This window comes from Pithys albifrons, chromosome Z (assembly GCF_047495875.1).
Source record: "Pithys albifrons albifrons isolate INPA30051 chromosome Z, PitAlb_v1, whole genome shotgun sequence".
Taxonomy (NCBI): domain Eukaryota; kingdom Metazoa; phylum Chordata; class Aves; order Passeriformes; family Thamnophilidae; genus Pithys; species Pithys albifrons.
Window position 1 is genome coordinate 27,388,619 of NC_092497.1, and position 22,250 is coordinate 27,410,868.

Here is a 22,250-nt window from a genome sequence, read left to right on the forward strand (position 1 = left end):
AGATGTCTCAAAATCAAACTAAAAATGTTGTAATATACTTTGCATAGTATGTTTGTTAGACTGTGCAGGCCCTAAATCTCCAACCCTTTAAGCAATGCTTACTCTTGCAGTAAGTCCCATCGACTTCAAGAAAGTCAAATTCAACTAATTACAACCTAATGCAGAAGTTAAAGACCAAATTACTTATTGAGAGTAATTCTAAGAACAGGCTCATATCATTTAATTTTATTTAACAAAGAAAATTATTTCTTAAATGCAACTCACACAGGCTAAATCATCAAATGAAATTACTATTAACATAAAATACTGGCAAGGGAAATATTTGATGGTGTTCAACTAAGACTACTGTTCAAAAGGAAAGCTGGTTTTTAATATTAAGGCCAAGTCAGGGTATCCTGCATATCCTTTAAATTTTAAAAATTAAGCTAGAAAATTCTTCCTATTATTCCTATTCCTATATTCTTTGTGGTTTTGTAATAAACAACAATATATTTGTACATAAAAAATTAGATTCTTATCTACAATTAATTTAATTACAGTAACATAATTATATACAATAATATAGACATAAATCTCAAATTACCTTGCATTTATTCCGTGTGCTGCTCATTCTGTTCATCAGAAAGCTGAAAGTCCGACTCACTTTACGTTTTTCAGACCCATTTTTTGAGGGTACAAAATATTTATTCCACTCCTCCTCCTGAATCCTAAAACAGAGACCAGTGAAAAAATCTCATTCCAGTGCAAACAGTCCCTTTATTAACACATGGCAGAAGCTGGATGGTGCTTATGTCACCTAACATTTACAATTACATACTTTGTTGTGACTATAGCAGCCATTATGAAAAAGATTACAATCCCTCTATAAAAAGAAGGGGCACTTGTCCATTGAGCAATCTGCATCTGCAATATGTAACAAGCTTGCCTAGATTATAGTTGGTATCAAAAGCTCCACTGCTTTTATGGTGGTGGTTTGGACATTTCTACAGTAGACAGGAGCACTCCCCTACTTAGCACATCCCACAGTGGTGCACGGCAAATCCCTGCTGTAGGATGTGTGCAGAAAGAGTCAGGTTGAGCTTGGTACAAGGTTTAGGCATGGACTTGCACATGCCCTAAGCAGGGAGGACTCGTCTAAATCACTGCGCAAATCCTAGCAGGAAGGGGTGTCAATGTCCTTCCTGCACAGCTCCCTAGATGGCATTCTTGCACAGACCTGTTCCCGGCACCTCCATGACTGTACCTTTTCTCTCGAGACTGCTCAGGCAGACTGCAGGCACGGTCTGCAAGACACAAACAGCCATCAGGCACTCAGATTGCAAGATCATCAGGTTTCTTTGACACTCTCAACCTCCACCAGGTCTTAAGCTTGCCATTTAAGGCTTGCAATGTCATTTGAAAATTAGAAAAGCGAAAATACACACAAATTAGAAACAGCTTTTCCTAGGTTAATACCACTTCCTAGTAAGCTTTTAGTTGACTAAATCTGCCAGAACTGAGCCAGATATTAGTGAATGGCAATCCCTGCAAACACCCTGTTTTTAAGAATAACAAAAAATATTTCTTTCATTTTTCTTAACACTACAAACTCTAATGCTTTCTGTCATAATTTATTGCAAAATATCTTAATAACATTCTTCTAACATTTGTAATTAGCCATCTTATGCAACTTTATCTATAGTATTTAAAACATTTAAATCCCTTTATTTAAAAAGTAATATTACTACTCTATGTACTGCACAGGATGTTTACTGTGTTTGTATCTTCTCTGATTCTATGATCCTAGAAACGAAGGACTCAAGGAGGTACTTTTCACAAACTCTCTAAAATGCAAAATAAAAGGAACAATTTGGTTGATTTTTTTTTAAAGAAAATAAACCCAAAACTATAGAGGCCATTTTCAAATTAGAAGCCCTCCATTTTGTAGACACTTTTAGCAAAGCTACCACAGATAGGGTTCAGAAAGACAGATGCTCAAACACTTACATTAGGCTATGCTTTCTTGAAAGTTAGATACAAACTTAAACACCCTTTGCTGAATCCGCATCTCTGCAGACAGATGCAGACTTCAGGCTAGCAACAGCTAGAATATTTACCAAAGAAGAGAAGAATAAAAGGGCATTTCAGTGAGTGTCAATGTCAAGTATCCATGGGAGATGGAGACAGTCTCGTGCAAAACAGCACCTGGGGTGGTGACACTGAAGTACTTATTAGAAGAATGGAGCCGAGATGCTGATTTAGAGAGTGTAAGGCCCAGTAGGAGAAATGGACCACTGTTCATGAGCACACCATCTACAGAGCAGGGACAAATCCTTTACTGTTATAGCCTGTTAATACCCTCTCAAATAAAGGCATGTAGTTGCTTTAAAGCTGCACATACTGAAAAGCTTCCACCAGAAATGGATGGTGATTTCCCACCTTTTTTCCTCATATTTTGTGTGAAAAACACCATCCTGTTGCCATCCTGCATTGATCTGGTTTGGCTTGTGTTTCATTTCAACGTACAGGGTCAGCTGATCCTCCCTTCTGCACAGCTAAGCCCTGAGCAAGATGTTGAAAATGCTAGCAATTGGGCAGATGGGAAGGGGCAGGTTTTCAGTGTGCAGACTCCTGCATAGACCCAGACACAATTCCACTACAATTCACAGAAATCAGGATAAACTATCTGACATCTTCTTGGACCAAGCTTCTGGGCTAGTCCTGCATGCAGACACAAGTGCTCAAAGTGAGCACAGTTATGCCTGCCTCAGACACTAATCACCACTGCCAGTTGCCAAATACTTCAATGTTCCCATCCTTGTAAAATTCTGGCAAGCACGGGACAAGGTAGGACACGCTGGTGGCAGGGAAGTGCCAGCAGGAACCTCAGCAGACCACCACCATCCCTCCTAACATCACACCACATATGCAGCACAGGCCGCAGAACAGCCTGGTTCCAAGGTGTGGACAGAAAAGGGTTTCCACCTTCTCCACAAGATATGTGAAGGTTCAACACCTGACAGTCCCGGGAGGAAAGGGAGAAAGAATGAAAAGGAAATGGGTCCAAGCCCAGAACAACTCAGGGCAGGTAATGGTGTCGGGGTGAAGCTTAACAGGCTGTGACACCTTTAGCTGCAGGGCCAAAGGAATTCTGTTTCAAGCAAATGCCACAGGGCTTTGTTGATCTGCTGTCATATGTGACATACTTCCTTCTTTTTCTTCTGCCTTGTTTTGCCAGGGACTTCTCTCCCAGTCTGTTGAATATAAATGCTTACAAATACTTTAGGTGATGGGGAAAAATACAAAATAGCTGCATGATGCACTACGTACTCCTCCTGACAGGAGCACATAAAATCTTACAGTGAATTGAACAACACCAACAAGGTTATTTGCTGCACTGCTTAACACAGTTTCTTAAGGAAAAAAGAAGTCAGCAGTCATTTTACTTCTTATCTTCACAACCGTTTTTGAAGTCAAATGATTTCTAATTTAATGACAGTATTTCCACATTTTTTGCATGTGTTTCACAATTAGTATCCTAAGAATCAGAGTATTTAGTGTTGGAGGGACCTTAAGGATCTTTTAGGGCACTGAGAGATCTGGTAGAATTTCTTCCCAAGCCACTCTCTATCTTTTATCATCACTCCTGGTTAACCAGGGAGGTCCTAGATGACTGTAGGTTGACAAGTGTGACGCCCACCTACAAGAAGAGTCAGAAAGAGAATCTACAGGTTAATCAGGGAACTACAGGTCTGTCAGCCTGATCTTGGTGCCACAGAAGGTTATGGAACAGATTATCTTGCATCTGACAACCAAGGCATGTGCAGGACAACCAAGGCATCAAGCCCAGCCAGCATGGGTTTAGGAAAGGCAGGTCCTGCTTGACAAACCTAATCTCCTTTAATGATCTAATGGATGAGGGAAAGGCTGTGGATGTTGTCTACCTGGCCTCACAGTAAGCCTTTGATACTGTCTCCCACAGCATTCTCCTCGAGAAGCTGGTAGCTCATGGTTTGGACAGGTGAACTGTTCACTGGGTTAAAAACTGGCTGGAAGGCTGATCCCAGAGCGGGGTGGTGAATGGAATTGCATCTAGCTGGCAGTCAATCACCAGTGAAGTATTCCCCAGGGCTCAGTACTGGGACCAGTTCCATTTAATATCTTTATGGACAATCTGGATGAGAGGATCAAGTGCGCCCTCAGTAAGTTCACAGACACCAAGTTGGACAGGAGTGTTCATCTGCTAGAGGGTAGGAAGGCTCTGCAGAGGGATTTGGACAGGCTGGCTTGATGGGCCAAGGCCAGCAGTATGAGGTTCAAAAAGGCAAAGTGCTGGGTCCTGCAATTGGGTCACAATAGCACCAGGCAGCACCACAGGCTGGAAAAGGAGTAGCTGAAAGTGTCGCAGCAGAAAAGAACCTGTGGGTGCTGGTCAACAGCAGCTGAACATGAGATGGCAATATGCCCAGGTGGCCAAGAAGGCTAATGGCATCCTGGCTTACATCAGAAATAGTGTGGCCAGAAGAACAGGGCAGTGACTGTTCCTCTGTACTTGGCACTGGCGAGGCCACCCCTCAAATCCTGCGTTCAGTTCTGGACCCTTCACTGCAAGAAAGACATTGAGGTGCTGTAGCACATCAAGAGGAGCGCAGTAAAGCTGTGTCTAGAGAGTAAGTCATAAGACGAGCAGCTGAAAGAGCTGGGTTTGTTCAACCTGAGGAAAAGCAGGCTCCAGGGAGACCTTATCACTCTCTACAACTATCTGACAGAAGGCTGTAGACAGGTAGGGGTCAGCCTCTTCTCTCAGGCAACTAGCAACAGGACAAGACAAAATGGCCTCAAGCTGCACCAGGAAGATTCAGTTTGGACATCAGGAAGAATTTTTTCACTGAAAAGGTAGTCAAGCAGCGGAATATGCAGCCCATGGAAGTAGTGAAGTAAACCATCGCTGGAAGTGTTCATTAAACAACTAGATGTGGCACTTAATGTTATGGCTTAGTTGGCATGATGGTGTTCAATCAAAGGTTGGAATCAATGATCTTGGAGGTCTCTTCCAACCTTAATCATTCTGTGATGATCTAGTTTCAAGCTCTGTGCCATGGGCAGGCATGGCACTAGGCCAGGTTGCTCAAAGCCCCATTCAAACTGGCTTGGAACACTTCCAGTGATGGGACATCCACAACCTCTCTGGGTGTCCATCCCATCTGGTTCACTGTAACTCACATGTCCTGCCTCTTTCTCTGGACTAGTGGAACATTAAAGGTACACTGGAGTGTGAAACAAGCTGGAAGTGTGACAACTGACAGGGTTTACAGGGACAAAGATCAAGCCTCTTGAAATGCAAGTGTTTTTGAACTGATGTGAGCTGTATGAAAAACACAGTATATGTATTTCACACTTTGCATGGTTTCAAATATAACCAATTTTAAGAAGTGTGGGTTGTCCTCTAAATATGAAACTATGTGTCTAGAAATAAAGCATGTTAGAAAGAATTCGTAAAAAATTACAAACCTCTTGCAGAGGCATCTCTGACTCCATTTGATGAAGAGGGTGGGTTTTGCTTCCAGTCTGTAGAAAGGACTACTACCCATTTGTGTTTTGGAGATTCCCCAGGGTCTTTGGGAAGCTGGAGCCATCTGCCCTCTTTTAATGCCTTTTCTATGTCATCCTGAGCTTCCTCTTGGTCTTTGTCAGGCACTCAGCAGTGGCTGGAGTAAGGATCTTCCAAAAAGAAGATTACTGCTCTTGCCTGCATTATTTTTTTATTATTATTGCTCTCCCAGTTTGTGTGCCCTCCCAAGGATCAGTGGCTCTACTGGGGAGGGCATGACAGGGCTAAAGGGGGGAGTAAAGTGATGGATGACAGCAGGGCGACACAAAGGCCACCAGACCCACGCTCTGGTGAGCTCTGTGTACAGGATAGGCCTGAGTGAAGCCATCAGCACTGGGCCTGAAGCAGGAAGGTAAGGGATGAGGCTGTGCAAAGTCAGAGAACTGACCTTCATTTGAGTCCCGAACTGCAAAGTCCCGAGGAATGTGACGTCTTCCTAACAAACCTTTGGGGGAGGAGCAGGAATAGGAGCGTGACCGAATCCCGTACATGGTGTATTCCTACAAAAAAATTGCAGCAAATTAAAACTTGTGTCATTTTGAAATGCATCACCAATAGAAACAAAATAAATCAGCAACAGAACAGCAAGAAAGACAGTTGACCACATGCATATATTTTCTTCATTGCATTGAAGTTTTGAGTTGAAGTATAATTTTTCACAACTTCATATGAATTCTTAGGAAGTCTGTCAAACTTTCTTCACGGCAAATTTTTGTATATTACAGGAAATAATTTGCCCATGTAAGTTAGGCTAAGAGAAAGTTTACATTGTTCTCCCGTTTGGTTACAGGCAACATCCAAACAGTGTTGCTGGCCATTATACTTGATGATCAAACTATCTTCTTTTACCAAGGGAGGCATTATTCTTAGCACTTTAATACCTCAAGAACATTTCATGGAGACTAAGGCCATGCCTTGGTAATTACGGATGTCAGAGCTTCCAAAAGAAGGAGCTGACCTCTTTCTCCTTTCTCTCCCTCTTGTTTGTTGTGGTTTCTTTTACTATTATTGTGCGTGAAAACATTTTCCAATCCCCAAATATGTCAACAGTAGGGCTTGAAAGGAAATCCCCTAATTTTTGATGTATCATTTGTATTTCAACAGAGCCTACTCCTAAACTCCTATAAAGAGCTTATCTTAATGTTTTTAAAAGTAGCCCTAACAGAATTCAGTGTTTATGCTGAACTCTTTTTTCTGCCTGCATGCAATCATTTGCTAAAGGTCTGGTGAAGTTCTACAATGGCAAAAAATATGTCTAAAAAAACCCATGGATAACCCTACAAAGAGAAAATAACTCCATGTATGTGTCTGAAGATCGCAGAAATGGCACTATGGTCTAATGAAAATTAAAACAGACAGGATACTTCAGAAAACCATAATGAAGGTGAGAGGTTTGCATTGCTCAATGCACAAAGCTAAAACGAATTTACCTGAGTGTAGCAATTGTTTCAAAACAGGCAGCAGGCCAGTTCTACACTTTAAAAAGCTGTTACTTTTTCACATAACTGCAGCTGGTTAAACATTTCCTCACGGCATATATTTTTGTTAGAAAATCCTGATTCACCAAACCTGAGACATTTCCTTTAAAACAATTCTGATAAATGATGGGGTTTTTTTAAAGCTAAGGCAAATCTCTGATGTACCCTTTCTATAGCTGTTGCCCAGCCCAGCCCCAAGCAGGGAGTTTCAGCTTCACAACCCTATATGAGTGCTCTCTCATGACATTAGCACTGCCAACTGCAAATTCATTTCTCCCTTTCAGTTTCAGACATTTCTCACATAGTTACAGTAATTGACTTAAGAGGAAAACAATTCAAACCAAGACATTATCAAGTACCTTGGGCTGCAGACTGGTAGATAAGTCTAATCCATCTCTGCTTGAAGCCATGGCCTCTGAAGAGCAAAGGGGAGGGTAGTAAACATGGGATCTGTCCAGAGCACCTCCACTTCCACCGTCTACTTCAAGGTCATCGAGACTTGAGCTGAAGCAGACAACAAAGTCTTTAATTTTCGTGAATTCCTCATAACAATTTATCTCAATCTTAATCCAACAGAGAAAGGTACTGCTGAATGCTGTCATGAGTGACAGCCCAAACCACCAGGGTCTCAGGTCTGGAATCATCTGGTCAATGTACTACTCTGTCACTCTGTACAGGACTCCTCTGATCCAGCCTTGTGGATCTGCAGTGCAGATGCCTGTACCACTCATGATCATTCAGACTCCCACCACAGCCAGCGAACTCTGAATAATGATTTTAGACCCATGTTCAGCATCCCCCTTAAAATGAGATGCTTTGTTCCACACATGAACCTGCCTCTTTATAGAGATGATAAGGAGAACTGAGACAATTAGCTTGTATTTCACTATGCAGATATGTGGGCATAGATGGATATTTTGTGCATGTAGGTATTTGAAAGATATCATGTGGCTATTCACAGATGTACTTTTTTCTACATCTGTGACTTCACAATAAAGGATGGAAGAGAAAAATTACAATAGGGATGAAGAAGAGTCTGAGACAGTTCATAAGATTTGTTTCAAAACATACAATTTAAAAACACATAGGACTACAAGCAGGCTGAAAAATCTCTGGCTAAATCAATACACCAAACACCTAGAAACTATTTGATTGGCAAAAGTTCCTCAACAGAAGAATGCCCTTAAGTTTTTCAGTAGTACCAGGGTTTCCCAGAATGGGTCCTGTTACCTGCAAGAGCAAGTTCATGGTCTCTTGATCAGTGACTGTGAGGAATGGATGACTGCTTGCGATAACACTCCAGCCATAAAACATAAAACTTTAAACTATGTGTGGTATTTCTAAATAGCTGGACTTTCTACCAGGAATAATAGCACAAAAATTCCTTCACACACCACTACTTCGTTGAAGCACAGATCTATCAATACTACCTGAAATTACTTCCTTTTTACAATTCAGGAGACAGGATTTCACAATGCTTCCTAGTAATAGCTCACATGATGTCTCAGAAACAAGTTATTTAAATGCATTATCAGCTATTGTCAGATGCTAAAACTGAAAAAGCAATACATGTCTATCTCAACACAAAAGTATCCAAGACTTACTGGGGGTAACTTACCCAGGGAATTTTTATGACATAAAAAGCCAGTTTCAAAAGAGAACTATATATTCATAGTCTTATTTTATGTGTAATATTTGGATCACTCACATATGTCATATGACATATTAAGGCCAATCACATGTCTCTGGAAATTTACACCTGAAGTTTTCATAAAGGTACCTGACCCAAGTCTTTAAAAGGGTGGGAATATCTAAAAGCGTATGGGAAAAAAATGTTTCTGACTGGAGGCAGAGGAACATTATTTACAGTAATCAACATAATTTCTCTGTAAGTAGCACAAAACAAAAAAGAAGATTGGGAAAGAAAAATCCTTTGTCTGACATTTATTTTATTACCTATATTGAAGATTCCTCCAAGTGGAACTTTATAGTTGCATAAGAAACTCAAAATGAAGGTAGAGAAAGTTTTATTGCCCACTTCTATTAAAAATTGGCTGACACTACAGCTTCCTTACTGTTTGTACACAGATTTGATGCCCTACCTCCTACTAATCCTAACACTCTTGAAATGTGGGAACAAGATTTAAATTTCCTCCTGTACAAAAAGGAACTTATTTCATGTATTATCTATCCAGAGAAGTTATAAAGCTTTTTCATCAAGAAAAATTATTGTTAAATTGTTTAAATTTTAAATTAATTGTTAAAGACCAAAGTTACAGTTTCATCTTCAAAGCTCTCTGCATTTCTGAAGTCACCAGTTCTCACCATGACTTAAAGCCATTTGGAAGAGCATCCTCAGACAAACAGCTCTGTTAGCAGCAAACCTTGTTTACCAGCAGAAAACAATCTGAACCTATCACAAACAGTGGCTGTACTCTGCACCGTGTCTTTTGAGATAAAATATATGCAGTAAGAAATAACCTGGCCCTTCTACAGGCCAATACAAAGAACTGAAAGTTTCACTGAGACTTCCACAGATCTCGGACTATTTTCTTAATGGAAAATACTACTGAGAAAAACCATACTGAAATTCTGGTTTCTGACAAAAATGCCACAATGGTAGTGATAGTGAAGAGTGATTCTTTTTCTGTAAAGAGTACGTGCATGCAAAGAAAAAAGTATAAAAGTATCCATTTGCATGAACGCTTTTATTTGTTAAAAAGTCTTCATAGCTATTTTATGAAAACAGATTATTAGGACAGTAAGTATCAGTGATAGAAAACAGTGACTTCACCTCAGCAAAAAACATTTATTACTCCAGAAATAAAAGGTGGTTATAAATAATCCTTATTCTGGTCATATCATGAAGTCAGCTCCATACCTTCTTCTTTTCATGTCAGCATAAAGTTGGCCCCGATCCTTAATAAATCCATGGGTGTTCAATGTAAGATATGAATCTGCTACATACAGATGAGAAGGTGAAATGGTATGTCTTAATCTTGTATTTTCTCCATTTTTTACTGGTCTTTGACTTTCTTCCTTCGAAACATATTGATCATCCTCTTCAAGGGAGGGAGAAGAAGAGCTCTTAGCCATCAGGATTGATTTGGTGGGCTTCAGACACCTTTCACTGCTATCACCATCTCCATGAATGTAGTTAGTCTTTGAATCTCCAGCCTACAGGTAAAAAATGAATGCTGGTAAGAGGCCATAACAAGATATATCATCTGAAAACAAGGACCTGAGTAGTCTGCCATTTTATTTATGGATATATGTTTCGTGGGGGTTTTTTCCCTATTACTTTTTACACCACATGAACTGAACGCAAGTGTTGTAGTTTGGGATTATTATGTAAATTCTCTCCCCTACCACTAACTGCCCATGCCAGTAGTTAACAAAAAAAGTAGTTAACTGCTGATCACTTGGGTGGGGGCAGGTTTGTCTCTTTTGTTCTTGGGGACTACACACGGCTGGGAGTTGGGGGTGTGTGCGGGGTTGAGGAGAAGCCGGCTCACTGCTGCTGCTGCCTGCCCCGGACTGCTTCTGGCTGTCTCGCTGCTGCTTCTGGCTGCTCGCTGCTGCTGCTGCTGCGTGCTCTGGACTACTTCTGGCTGCTCACTGCTGCTGCTGCTCTTTGCTGCTCCTGGCTGCTGGTGTTTCTGCTTCTTGGGCAAAAAACACAGGGGGAAGAGACAGAGTTCATCTGAGAGCTCACCACTCGTCTGTCTTGCTGGAGAGGGACTGGAAACTCACTCCGCAGCCAGCCGGACTGTGACACTGACACTGCCTAAGTATAACTTTCCTCCTGGAGGAAAACTTGCTGGGTTTTGTTGTTGGGTTTTTTTTCTCTCTCGTGGTGTTGGAAAGCGGTTTGCACTAGTCTGTTTATATATATATATATCAGTTAAGAACAGTTATCCTTCTTGTATTAAAAGTTCCTCTTCTTAAATTTGATAAAGAGCGGCATGATTATTGTGGAGGAGGCCTCCTCCCCCGCTTGTGGGTCAACATTTTGGTTTTTCCCCTCAAACCAAGACAGCAAGTTAAATGGCTAAGAGATTCTAGACCTTGCATTACTCTTTTCCCTAATTAGAGGAGCAATTAATTGATATTTGTAAGTCTACTGAATTTCTTCCTCCTATCTATACCTTTTATTAAATATACTGATACATATATTTATAGGTTTTATTAAAACATAACTTCAAGTCAAGCAAAAATATGCATAATACATTAGTGTGGGTAAGAACTCAACACTGTGCAATTTAATTTGGAAAACCCAGTCTACACATCATGCACTTTTAATTTCTCAGCATCAGTTTTCTAAGCTTTGAGATAAATATGTATGACCTAGAACAGAATTTCTCCAGGGGACAAAGGGAAAGGACTCTTATTTTTTGCCATTAAACAATTATGAATATGAAGCACCCTTCCTCTTGCACAAAGACAGGAATGGAGTTGAAAAGTCTGTTTTCTCAGGTACAGGGATTAGAATTTAGATTCTGGTATCAATTCTTTGAATTCTCCTGTTGACTCTGCAGATGATACTAAAACACAGTCTTTTAGTTAGAGCCTAATGTCATCTATTTAGATACTAATACTGAAAAGTCACACTGCCAGTGAAAACATTCAATCTCCAAAAAGCACCTGTATAAAAGTAAGAATAAAGGAAGGATTGCAAGTGTCTCCAAAGCCCTGGTCTTTCAGATTGCTGATTTCCTCCTCTCCAGTCCCTCTTGAGTTGTGCTTTCATCCCCATCTTAATTGTGTTCTTAGTAAAAGACGGAAAGAAAGAACTGCTGGCATTTTTTACAGACCACATTTGCATTCAAAGATATGGTGCATGCAAATCTGGAAATACTTCTGTTGTGCTCTGCAGATGGGTGCACAAAGGTAAAATGCTTTTCCCAGGTCTTACACAGCTATTCTTCCCTGCAAAGTTATTTCTGACTGGGCAATGTTCCTCTTCTGCACCAGGGCAATCTTCTCCAGCAGCCACTCTGACTCCTTCTGAGTAGTGCTTAAGGGAGAACTTGGCCCCAGTCAGCAATTTAACAAAGTTTAATGTGGCCACATATTAAGCAAAGATTAGCAATTCACGCTGAAGGACCCCTGAGCAATACAGCCAAGTAACATCTGTATCTGTAATGGAGATGCCGTTTGTCCTTCCACCTCCCTATCATTCAAATCGAGAGTTCACAGATTGGACATCATAGTCCCCTGACAGTTGCTCACCCCTGGGTAATTTTTACATGCATTTCTCTACAACTTTTTGGTGCATTTTGAACACACTTGGCCTCCAATTTGAACTTCCATCTCAGGTGTCACAAGGAACTGGATCTGCAGTGAATGCAGTGGGTGAAGTGTTTCACAGAATAGGGGGTGAGGAGAGGGAGAAGACACTTGCAAAATCTCAGACTTCTAACATTATGATCTGAAACTTTTTTATTCCTACATTTCAACTTGCAGCCCAGGGAGTGCCCACAGCAAGTTAGAAATAAACAAATCACTTAAACCATCACTGAAAAATAGCTACATACCACCAGAATTTTGCATCTGTTTACCTAGACACAACCACCATACACAGGAGTTGGACTAGTTCTCCTTGTGCAAATGATGATATCTGAGTGTGACCATGGAGGGTGATTTCAGATGCAACACAGTGATGTCAAATACAACTTGCTCTGGACACTTTGGGTCATCTCCAGTATGGGTGACAAATCAGAAACAGGACCATTGCAGGACATTGACTTCACCTTTTCAGTAATATCTCATTTTTATTGAGAATATCATCTTTGCTATAAGCTTATAATTAACTTCTGAAATTATCCAGCAACAACAAATTCCTGTCTACCATGAATGTATATAGAAATGAGAAATCTGAAGTACACACAAGCAAGTAATATTTTTAATGTTTCTTACAAAGAAGCACACATTGTTTGGCTCACACAGAGAAGAGACAGAAAGAGCTGCCTCAGAGTTCTCCCTACAGGTTAGGAAGAATTCGACTGAACTTGTCAAAAGGACCTCATAATTAAGTTGCAAAACATAGCTGACAATAGTAAGGTATTACTGATTTTAGTTTAGAACTTTACTGACAACACACCACTGCTGGCAGATGCAGAAGATCCTCCTGTTATGCAAATAAATGAACAGAAGATGAAGAAAAATTTGCCCAAAGTTCAAATACAAGCTTACTTGATCTACTACCATGCAGTTTGCATATACTTCATCACTTCCACTCAGCATGGCAGGAAGTCTGGTTGCAGCAAAGAAAGTAGAGGGAGACTTCAATTTCCTAAGAACGTCAAGGGTAGAGTGTCTGTGCTCTGGAAAAAAGAAATTGTGGAAAATATGTCATTACATCTAAAATAATTTCATTCTCATGTATATATACTGTCATAAAAATGGTAAAATTAAATATTAAGCACCAAATCTTAGCATTACAATTTGAGTAACACTTGTCTGACCACTCAAAAACCGCTCATTTCATAATTGCCTAACACTTGCTATATGTTCCAAGAAGCCTATTGCTGACAAGCCTCTAAAAGTTATCACAAAAACACTCATGTAACATAAAAATAAGTGTTCCTGTATCTTGGTTAGCAAAAGCTTCTATTTTCCACCTAACCTAGAGTTTTGTAGAAATTTGTGGTTGCAGAAGAAGAGAGGGCAAGGTTTATGGCCTAGGATGAAATATGCATTATTATGGCCTATACATTAAATACCTAACATCTGAATAAAATACAGTTCAATTACAGTCAAATAATGATTTCCCTAAAGCATTTTACCTACGGGCAGCTACATAAATACTAATCTTAAACCAGTAAACCAGATTACTGTTCTTAAAACAAAAAAACACCAATAAAATTGCAAAAAGGATATAAATAAAATGCCACTGATACAGCCTTTACAGACTGACAGCAATCAATGAAGATCTGATCCATGAACAAGATGTTTGGGATGGATACTACATCTGCTATGCTTTTGCTACTGATCTGTTTCACAAGAATCATTAACAGTAGTCCAGAGTTTCATTTTCAGTACTGTGCTCATGACTACAAATATAAAAACCTGCATGGGCTCAATATTTCATGCCTTTGAGCAATAGAAATCCTCTGTTCTGCAGGCCCACTTCTCTTAAAGCTGTTTCTAAGTATGAAGAGCACCCACCAATCCAGCATTTGAGCTGGATTATCCTCTGATTGTAAAAGGAGAAAAACTTGACAAAGTAGAAACCAGTCTTCTTCTAGACTGTGTGAAAATAGGCTTTAAAAAATCACAATTATAATCTAATTTTTTTCTTACTTTAAGATGCTGCAAGTCAAGCATTGCCACTGGAAGTGAACTGAGATCCACTACCATAAGAACAATATGATAGAGAAAAGCCTCATACTCAGCAAAATATCTAAAACCAAAACTCTCAATAAACTTAATTCAAATTTGTCTATTATTCACTATTATTTTAAAAATCCTTCTTAATCTGCATTAGAAATTTATTTTCTGCAAATACTTTCTTCATGCTATATTCCTAAAGCAACATAAATTCTTTTGGAAGATCACAGAGCCATATAGCATTGTTTGGGTTGAAAGAGAATTTTAAAGATCACCTAGGCCAAGTCCCCTGCCATTCACTAGATCAGGTTGTTCAAAGCCCATCCACAATGCTTACAATCATCAGATTGCAAGAAAACTCACAATGAAAGAAACAGAACAGGATTAGAAACTACACTTGTTAAGGTCTGGGGTACTGGTTGCTTGAAAAAAAAAATCCCAAGCCACTGCAAAATCTGCAATGTCACACCACAGCTTTTATTTATTTTTAAGATGCTATTTCATAAAGCCCATGATCTGTAAGCTCTATACTTAGAGAAAACTGGAAATTCCCCTTTGGAAATGGCATACTATGAATTATTTGGTTCCAAGCCCTGACAGCCTTATAGATCTCATACCATTAAAACATCTTTACACTTCTCATTTTGTTTCTCCCTCCTGCAAGAATTTTAACATGATTTTAGTAACTGTCATCTTGAGAACTTTTAAAGCTACAAACCATTTCCTTATGTCTGACAAGATTCAGAAGTCTTTGTTTATAAATAGTATAAAAGCATTGTTTTCTACAGCAGTTCATCCAATTCTGGCAGCTAAAATCACATGGAAATGAGATCTGACAAAATTGATAGTACTTTCTTGTGGCAAGCAAAGCTTTCCAGGAGTTGGTCTTAAACCAACAACCATCAAGAAAGAAAATGTGATGCTCTCCATTTCTTCTTCTATGCTTATTATCTTTCCCAGTCCACACTCCTAAGTGTATACAGACCCACTCGGTACAACTAGCAAGGGTGGTGTACAGCTCCAGTGCTAGGTTGCAAAGTTTCAACACACACCACTGAAAAAACAGCCCATGCATTAGGGATTCCCTCATCATGGTGTAAACCTGAAACTAAGGAGGCAGTTTCTTGACTTCAGCAAGAGTCCCCATTGCTGGGATGTAGAAGTCTAGAAGATAAAGAATGATGTATATCTCTCAAACACCAATAGCTGCATGGCTGTGGAGACAATCAGGAATTGTTGGTAATTACACACTGAAAGAAAGAACAGGATGTGGCTGAAGAAGGGGGTAGGGCAGCACTTCTCTGGGACAAATGTTCTAGATCCTGGAGATAAACACCACATAGTACAGAGCAGGCACAGAAATGAGGCTGAGAAATGGACATGAAGCATAGAGGAGGACCAAGACCATCCAAAATCCCCAAAGCCCTCCTACCTCTTCCATAAAGCTCTAGAAGAATGGACTGCATGTGATAACTAGCTAACATAGAAAGAAAGAAACTTACCTCCAAGGTGGGGAAAAACCTATCTATCAAAAAGTATCCCCTCAACAAGGGCACCCCATTACCTGGATCAATGCTGAAGTCAGGACTGTTGATCTCTCTCCCTTCCCTCCTTTCTTTCTCTCTCCTTCTCTTTCATCCATCCCCTTCTCTCTCTTCCCCTTCACACTACCCCTTTACCCAAACCCCACTGCCACGTGCTTATAAGAGGAGATCAGGAACTAACTTACAGTAATTTCCATGCCAAGTTTTAATTTACTAATAAAGCTTAGTAAGCTTTTGTGGACTCTCTGACTTTAGCCATTCATTTTGACCATGAGCATCTGTGAGCATCTTGGGTTCTCTCTTCCCCTTGAGGGTGGGATGCCATATGCCAAAGTCACTTAATGGACTGCTCAATTAATTACACATCCCAAAACACTAACAATAAAATCCCTCTATTAATTCTCATTTTGATTTATATAGCAACTTCTAATAGTGCATTTTACGTTATTTTAAAATTCTGTAAGAGAGTAACAACCTAAGTAATAAATTCTGGAGAAATCTGCTACAAATACAACAAACTACATGAGAATATGTTATCTGCAGTATTTTTGGTGTGTAAGTCTTTACTGCTTATCACTGTCAAATGCCATATGCTTTCCTGGCAATACTCCAGTCAGCCTGTTGATAAAGGTGAGATGTCTAAATGGGGATTATTCATTAGGGTTTAAAATGAACAGACAAGTTATCTTGGGCTTCACATAATCATAGAATAGTATAGGTTGGAAAAGACCTTTAAGATCATAGAGTCCAATGGCGATATCACCCCGCTCTGCCCTCCCCATTTCAAACATGTGTGAAGGGATGAATATACCTAACTAACTTTTAACATGAGAAGTATTTAAAGACTTTGCTGAATGCAAAGTGCTGAATGCACTATTAATTGCACATTGACTACTAGTAACTTATTTCCATAGGCCAGGTCAGCATAGTTTAAAAAGTGACAAAACCCTCACAAATGTCCCTATCACACACTGCATTCCTACAGACTAACTAAGTTCCTCCAACCCACCTTACTAGCTACAAGTCTTCTTGATCTTACAAGGACCATCAGCAGACTTTCCCCTCCAGGTTAACACTGGCAGAAGGTAATAGCTTGCACTGCTGGGTAGCAGTAGTAATATACAGAAATGTTGTCCATGCCTGAAAAATCAAAACTATCACTAAAAATTCAAACAAAATAGCTCAAAAATCTCCCTTAGACATTCAAAATGTTTATTCACATTGCAGATGCAAAAATTCTGCACAGCTTGTGAAAGGACAAACAAGACTATCACAGCAAACTGACAAAGGTGTTCCCTAAGAGTTTTGGCTCTGCATGGTGTTGAAAATGGATTTCAAGATGCTTACAAAGGTAAAAATTATTTGAACACAACACAGCAGAATTGGCTTTGCTACTGAAACAACCTAGCAAGCACAGTTCACCAGCCTGATCCTCCTGCCAGAGCTAAATGCTCTCTGGCTTTATACTGTGGTCACAGAAGAAGAATAAAACAAAGACATGATTCCTTTAGCAGAGCCTGTGGTTCTCTGCCATCTGCCTGATAAACAGTCAAGAAAGTTGTATGCATTAGTCAGACACAGTGTTAGGAAGAATAATCTCCAAACATGGATAAAATAAAAGACTTGACTAACAAATAACTAGGCACGAGTTCTCTACATCTTCTGTAATGTTGTACAACAAATGCTTCACATTTTACCAGGCACAAAAGCTTATACTTTAACTTTTTATACTTTAACCTCAGAAAAACACATGGTCATTACAGCAATAATTCAAAGCATGCTTTATGTTGGCATGGAAAATGTATAGCCTTGAATGACCTGTGTCGGAAAAGGGCAAGAACATAACACAAAAATCAAAACTTAAATTGTTCTGTGGGAGAACACACAGCAGAAGAGCAGCGAAATTCATCAACATGACCAAGGCAAGAGCCAGGAAAGAAATTACAAATTCCCATCGCTAAATACAGTGCATAGTTTTCAGACAGCTCATCATATTTACCCCCAGCAATGTGAGCAGGGCTTAATGTATAACTGGAAGTCAATGAAAAACACAGCTAATTACATGTATCATACAGGACCACAGAAACACTGCTCTAAATCCAGAAGAGGTTATCTGCTTTTGAAGGAAGAAGTCCACATGTTCCTAGCAAGGGGCCAAGTGAAGTGACATGCACATCTATGTATGTGGACCATACAACCAGTTTTAATGGGGGATCTGTACCCCTCATTCAAGTCTTAGGTCTTGATTCAGACAGTGTAACTACCTATGACAGTAAAATTAAGCAAGTACATAAGAATAACACTGCATGGAAGGTAAAGCAGGGTGGACACTGAAGTGCTATTGACCCAAAGAATAAATTTAACTGTGTTAACTATATAAAGTTGGAAACCAAAGCACGGTGTTTCCTATATACTGCATGAGGAGGATCAGGCACACAGATGATAGAAAATCATTCAATCATGTTCAAGATGCGGTCCAAAAGCAACCATTAAGAATAATGGCACATGTCGATCATTGACCTTGATCTTGGTCACCTACATGTGGGCTTTAAGAAAGTATCCATTTCCAACATGGAACTCACAGTCCTGACTCCCTCCCTGAAGAAGGCACTTTACCTACTATACAAGTGAATACACAAACAGAAACAAGCTGATGTCTCATTTTATGTAACAGCACAATAAAGTATTTTCCCAAGATATGGAATGCTTGGTTTCTCCTCCAAGCTCTGCATGACTGAACTTGGGGTATAACTCCCAAAACCTTGTGCAGTAGGACGGACTTGTCAGAGACAATTTGTCATGACCCGCTCCTGGAAAGCGGACGGTGGTAACCTAGTTTGTTTTTAATAATTCCCTTTGGGGTGGATTAAAGTGAAACGACACTATATAATTGGTGTTTATTTTAACAATTCCGTATAGTGTGACATAGAAAATAACCTTAGTGGGGGGAAAAGATGCATAGGGGAAAGAAAGACAGGAGAAGAGTCCAGGACAGCAAGGAAAAAGAAGAGATAAGAAAAGATGAGAAGGTTAAATAGTCACCGCCCTAGGGATCCAGCATTGCATCTCAGCAGTCCTGCAGGCGGCAAGGACACGGAACAGAACCCAAATTCCCAAAGTCACCAGTCCATTTTTATACCCTCAGCATGCCTTTTGCACCTCTCCCTGAGGCAGGGAGTTGTTTTCCATGAAGCAGTGTCGCGTGTCCTGTGAACCCTCATAGGGCATGGCAACGGCTCTTCTTGCCTCTTCAGGGCTAGACATTTTTAGCACTGGAGGGAGGAATGGGCCCCAACTGTTCATCAGGAGTATAATGCAAAAGTCAAAAGCCTACAAAATTTCTTAGAATGCATAAATCATTAACCATTTCAGTCTATGATGCAGATATTCTCAGCACTCCTAAAGGCTTTGAAAAGGTTCTGAAAGTCACTGTGTCTGAATAGGTAGAACTACACAGAGCAAGTGCAGGGGAGAAGAAACCTGCCTTGTTGCAATTTCACATAGAATAACAAAATAAATACATTTGGAGCCTTGCAGCAAGATAAAAAAACCTAGATCCTCTCCCCAGCCCAATCACTAAGACAGAGTCATGGTCATATTTTCTGTTGAGCCTAATTACCCTTTAAATATGTCATACAAGCTTCAGTAGGAGAAGGGTGATGTGCAATGCATGTCCCAAAGGTGTGGAGCCTGCACTTAGTTCCCAACAGCCTCCAGGGGTTCAGGGGAAGGGCAGGGGCTTCACCACCAAAGGTCCCTGAGCAAGGAATGAAAACACTAATGCATAAGGTGAAAAGTGGGGTATGACACTTTATGCTTTTGACTCCCATTCCAGAGAGCAGGACAGTCTGCACAGCTCCCCTGTCTCCCATGAGGAGCAACCACAGGCTAGAAAACCAACAGCGTGATGCTTCAGAGGGAGAGGGAGGCAGTTGAAATTTCACTGCTCAGATCAGCTGGAGCATCCAGTACAGGCACACAACTTCACTATTTTGGAGCAAGCTGATAGAACCCTGCACCATTTCCTGCCAGGCAAGTCTCTTGTTCACTGAGATCTGAGGCCCTGCATGACAGAAATGCAACCATCAGCTATGTGCCCCTGACGTGCATGCCAGGATCAGCTGGTCATGTTCAGATTCTACCAGAAAAAAGCACAAATCATGAGGTTAGATCATGATCCTGCTGTCTCCTTTGAAGAGGCACTTCTCCCACCCCATGGGCAGCCAGAATTTCTATCACCCAAGCACAACTGAACCCTTGAACTTTACCACTAAAGCAAGCACCTTCTTGCTCCAACAACTCCACATATACGGCCAGTTATGCATCAAAGCCACACGTGTCAGTATACTACTAACAGGGATGAAAAACAAAGTGCAGTGCTATAACATGTAAACACCACATTGATATCCAGTTCTTTACAAAAGGTGAAGCATTAGGAGAAAAAAAAAAGCTGTCCAAAAAAAGTTAATGAAGGATGGGTGCACAGCTACAGCATTTACAGATAAAATGAGACCTTGTTAGAGATTGAGAGAACACACACCATGAAACTTGCAATTAATTTCATTATCTTTGCAAATTGCATGTGCATCCACACACACTGCAGAAACTCCTATGCACTTGGGAAATACTGGATTCCCCATGAATAAACATAAAAAGCTATGGAAGTATCATGCACATTAAAACCTGCATTCTGTACACTCTAAAAAGTAGGTCAAAGTCTCAAGTCTATGTAAATATGCTTCTCATGGCTTATTGAGTTTAATAAGAATGATGCATCTTACTTCTCTAATTTGGGTTTTTTTTCCATTCTGAAACACAAAAACACCCCAGTCCTATGAAAGGAAGGACAAATCATATTTTTTGTCATTCTTTCATTTTTTTTTCTTTTAAATGTGGTAAAGATTTGTCTTTCTTCATTAAAGCTTCCAATCCTAATTCTTCCTAACATAAATTTGCTGGTCAGTGCTTTTTAGCCTCCTCAAAACCCCCTTTACCATACTGATAATATTTATAATGCTTACCTCCTAAAGACTTCTCCACAGAGAATAAAGTCTAACACTATGCAGAGAGTAACTGACCCTGCCACCAAAACCAGTAGCTGACCCGTTTTCTTTTGCAGATAGCAAAAGATTTTTCTCTTTATTTTGGTAAGATTTTTGTACATAATTAAAAATATGTATATATATATATATATATATATATATATATATATATATATATATATCCTGTTAGCTGTTGAGGCATAGTTGAATTACCAAATTCTCCCTAACTGAAAGTAACTGCTGTTTGCAGCTGCTACTGTGCTATGCAGCTCCAGGGTATGAGAGTTGTTCAGTGAGAGCTACACATACAAGAAGAAGGACAAAATCCTAAGAGAGTAAAGAAATAGAAAGAGTTATAAAGAACAGCACATAATCTGGAGAAAATACTTCCTTTTTACTTAACACATTCCAACTCTATTATCTAAAGGAGCATAAACTATTATCTAAAGGAGCCTTTTCATAGGGAGAAAATTTACCTCACAAGCTGTTTAGAGAACCAGACAAAGAAAAGGAGGCAGAGCTATCAAGAAAGAGTCATTTAAAACAAGATAACTTTTTCTACCTGGTTTGGATGCCCTTCTTCGAATCCTCATTTTAGGTAAGGAAGGCCATGAGTAATTAAAAGGTGAATCAGAGTCTGAGTCCATTTTTGAGCTAAATAAATAGCAGATTCCCAAAGTTGCACTTTGTTGTTCTCAATAGCAAGTCAAGCCTTAGAGTGATGTGAAATAAAGGAATGGACAAAGAAGGATCAAACTGCCCACTAAACACAGGGGAGAGAGAAGCTGTAAATGTTTGCTCTCTTCAGGCGTCCAGGCATGTAGGCACATCAGGCTGCAAATATCACTGCAGACCCAAGGAGGTTAAAGTATGAGAGCTTCGAGCTGAGCTGTTGCATCCTGGTCCAGAGCTATTTGAAAGATCACTGTGTGCCAATGAATCATTAACTCACCTTTCCATTTTGATGTAAATGAAAACAAAAGCAGCCCAGTAAGGAATGAGAAAATACTTCTCAAAAGCAAACAAACAATTGCAAAGCTTTGTTTCCATGTTAAAAGTGGGGTTTAGAAGATCTCAAACTAAGGACAAGCAAAATGCTGGAATTAAAGAAGCCAAAGATTAACAGCAAGCTAAGAGCACTCATCAGTCTGGTGGACTCTATACTACTTCCGAGCAATACCCCTCCTCTCAAACGTTTACAGCTTTGGCAGACCTTGGGATGTTGCAGCTGAAAAGGCAGAGATAACTCACTCAAAATCTGTCA

The 22,250-nt window shown here is 39.9% G+C and overlaps 1 protein-coding gene across 6 annotated transcripts in view; it reads right to left on the minus strand.

Annotated features, from left to right (window-relative positions):
- ARHGEF28 (Rho guanine nucleotide exchange factor 28) overlaps positions 1–21,849 on the minus strand; it is an 81,149-nt gene extending 59,300 nt beyond the window's left edge. For all 6 annotated transcript variants that reach the window (XM_071581020.1, XM_071581019.1, XM_071581024.1 and 3 more), the window contains exons 1-7: positions 21,549–21,849; positions 13,264–13,394; positions 9,950–10,245; positions 7,428–7,572; positions 5,979–6,090; positions 1,244–1,283; positions 584–707 (exon numbers count right to left, since the gene is read on the minus strand). In XM_071581020.1, the coding sequence (XP_071437121.1) occupies positions 584–707; positions 1,244–1,283; positions 5,979–6,090; positions 7,428–7,572; positions 9,950–10,245; positions 13,264–13,394; positions 21,549–21,633 (933 nt within the window). In that variant the 5' untranslated portion in view covers positions 21,634–21,849. The remainder of the gene's footprint in view (positions 1–583; positions 708–1,243; positions 1,284–5,978; positions 6,091–7,427; positions 7,573–9,949; positions 10,246–13,263; positions 13,395–21,548) is intronic.
- Positions 21,850–22,250: the final 401 nt, after the last annotated feature.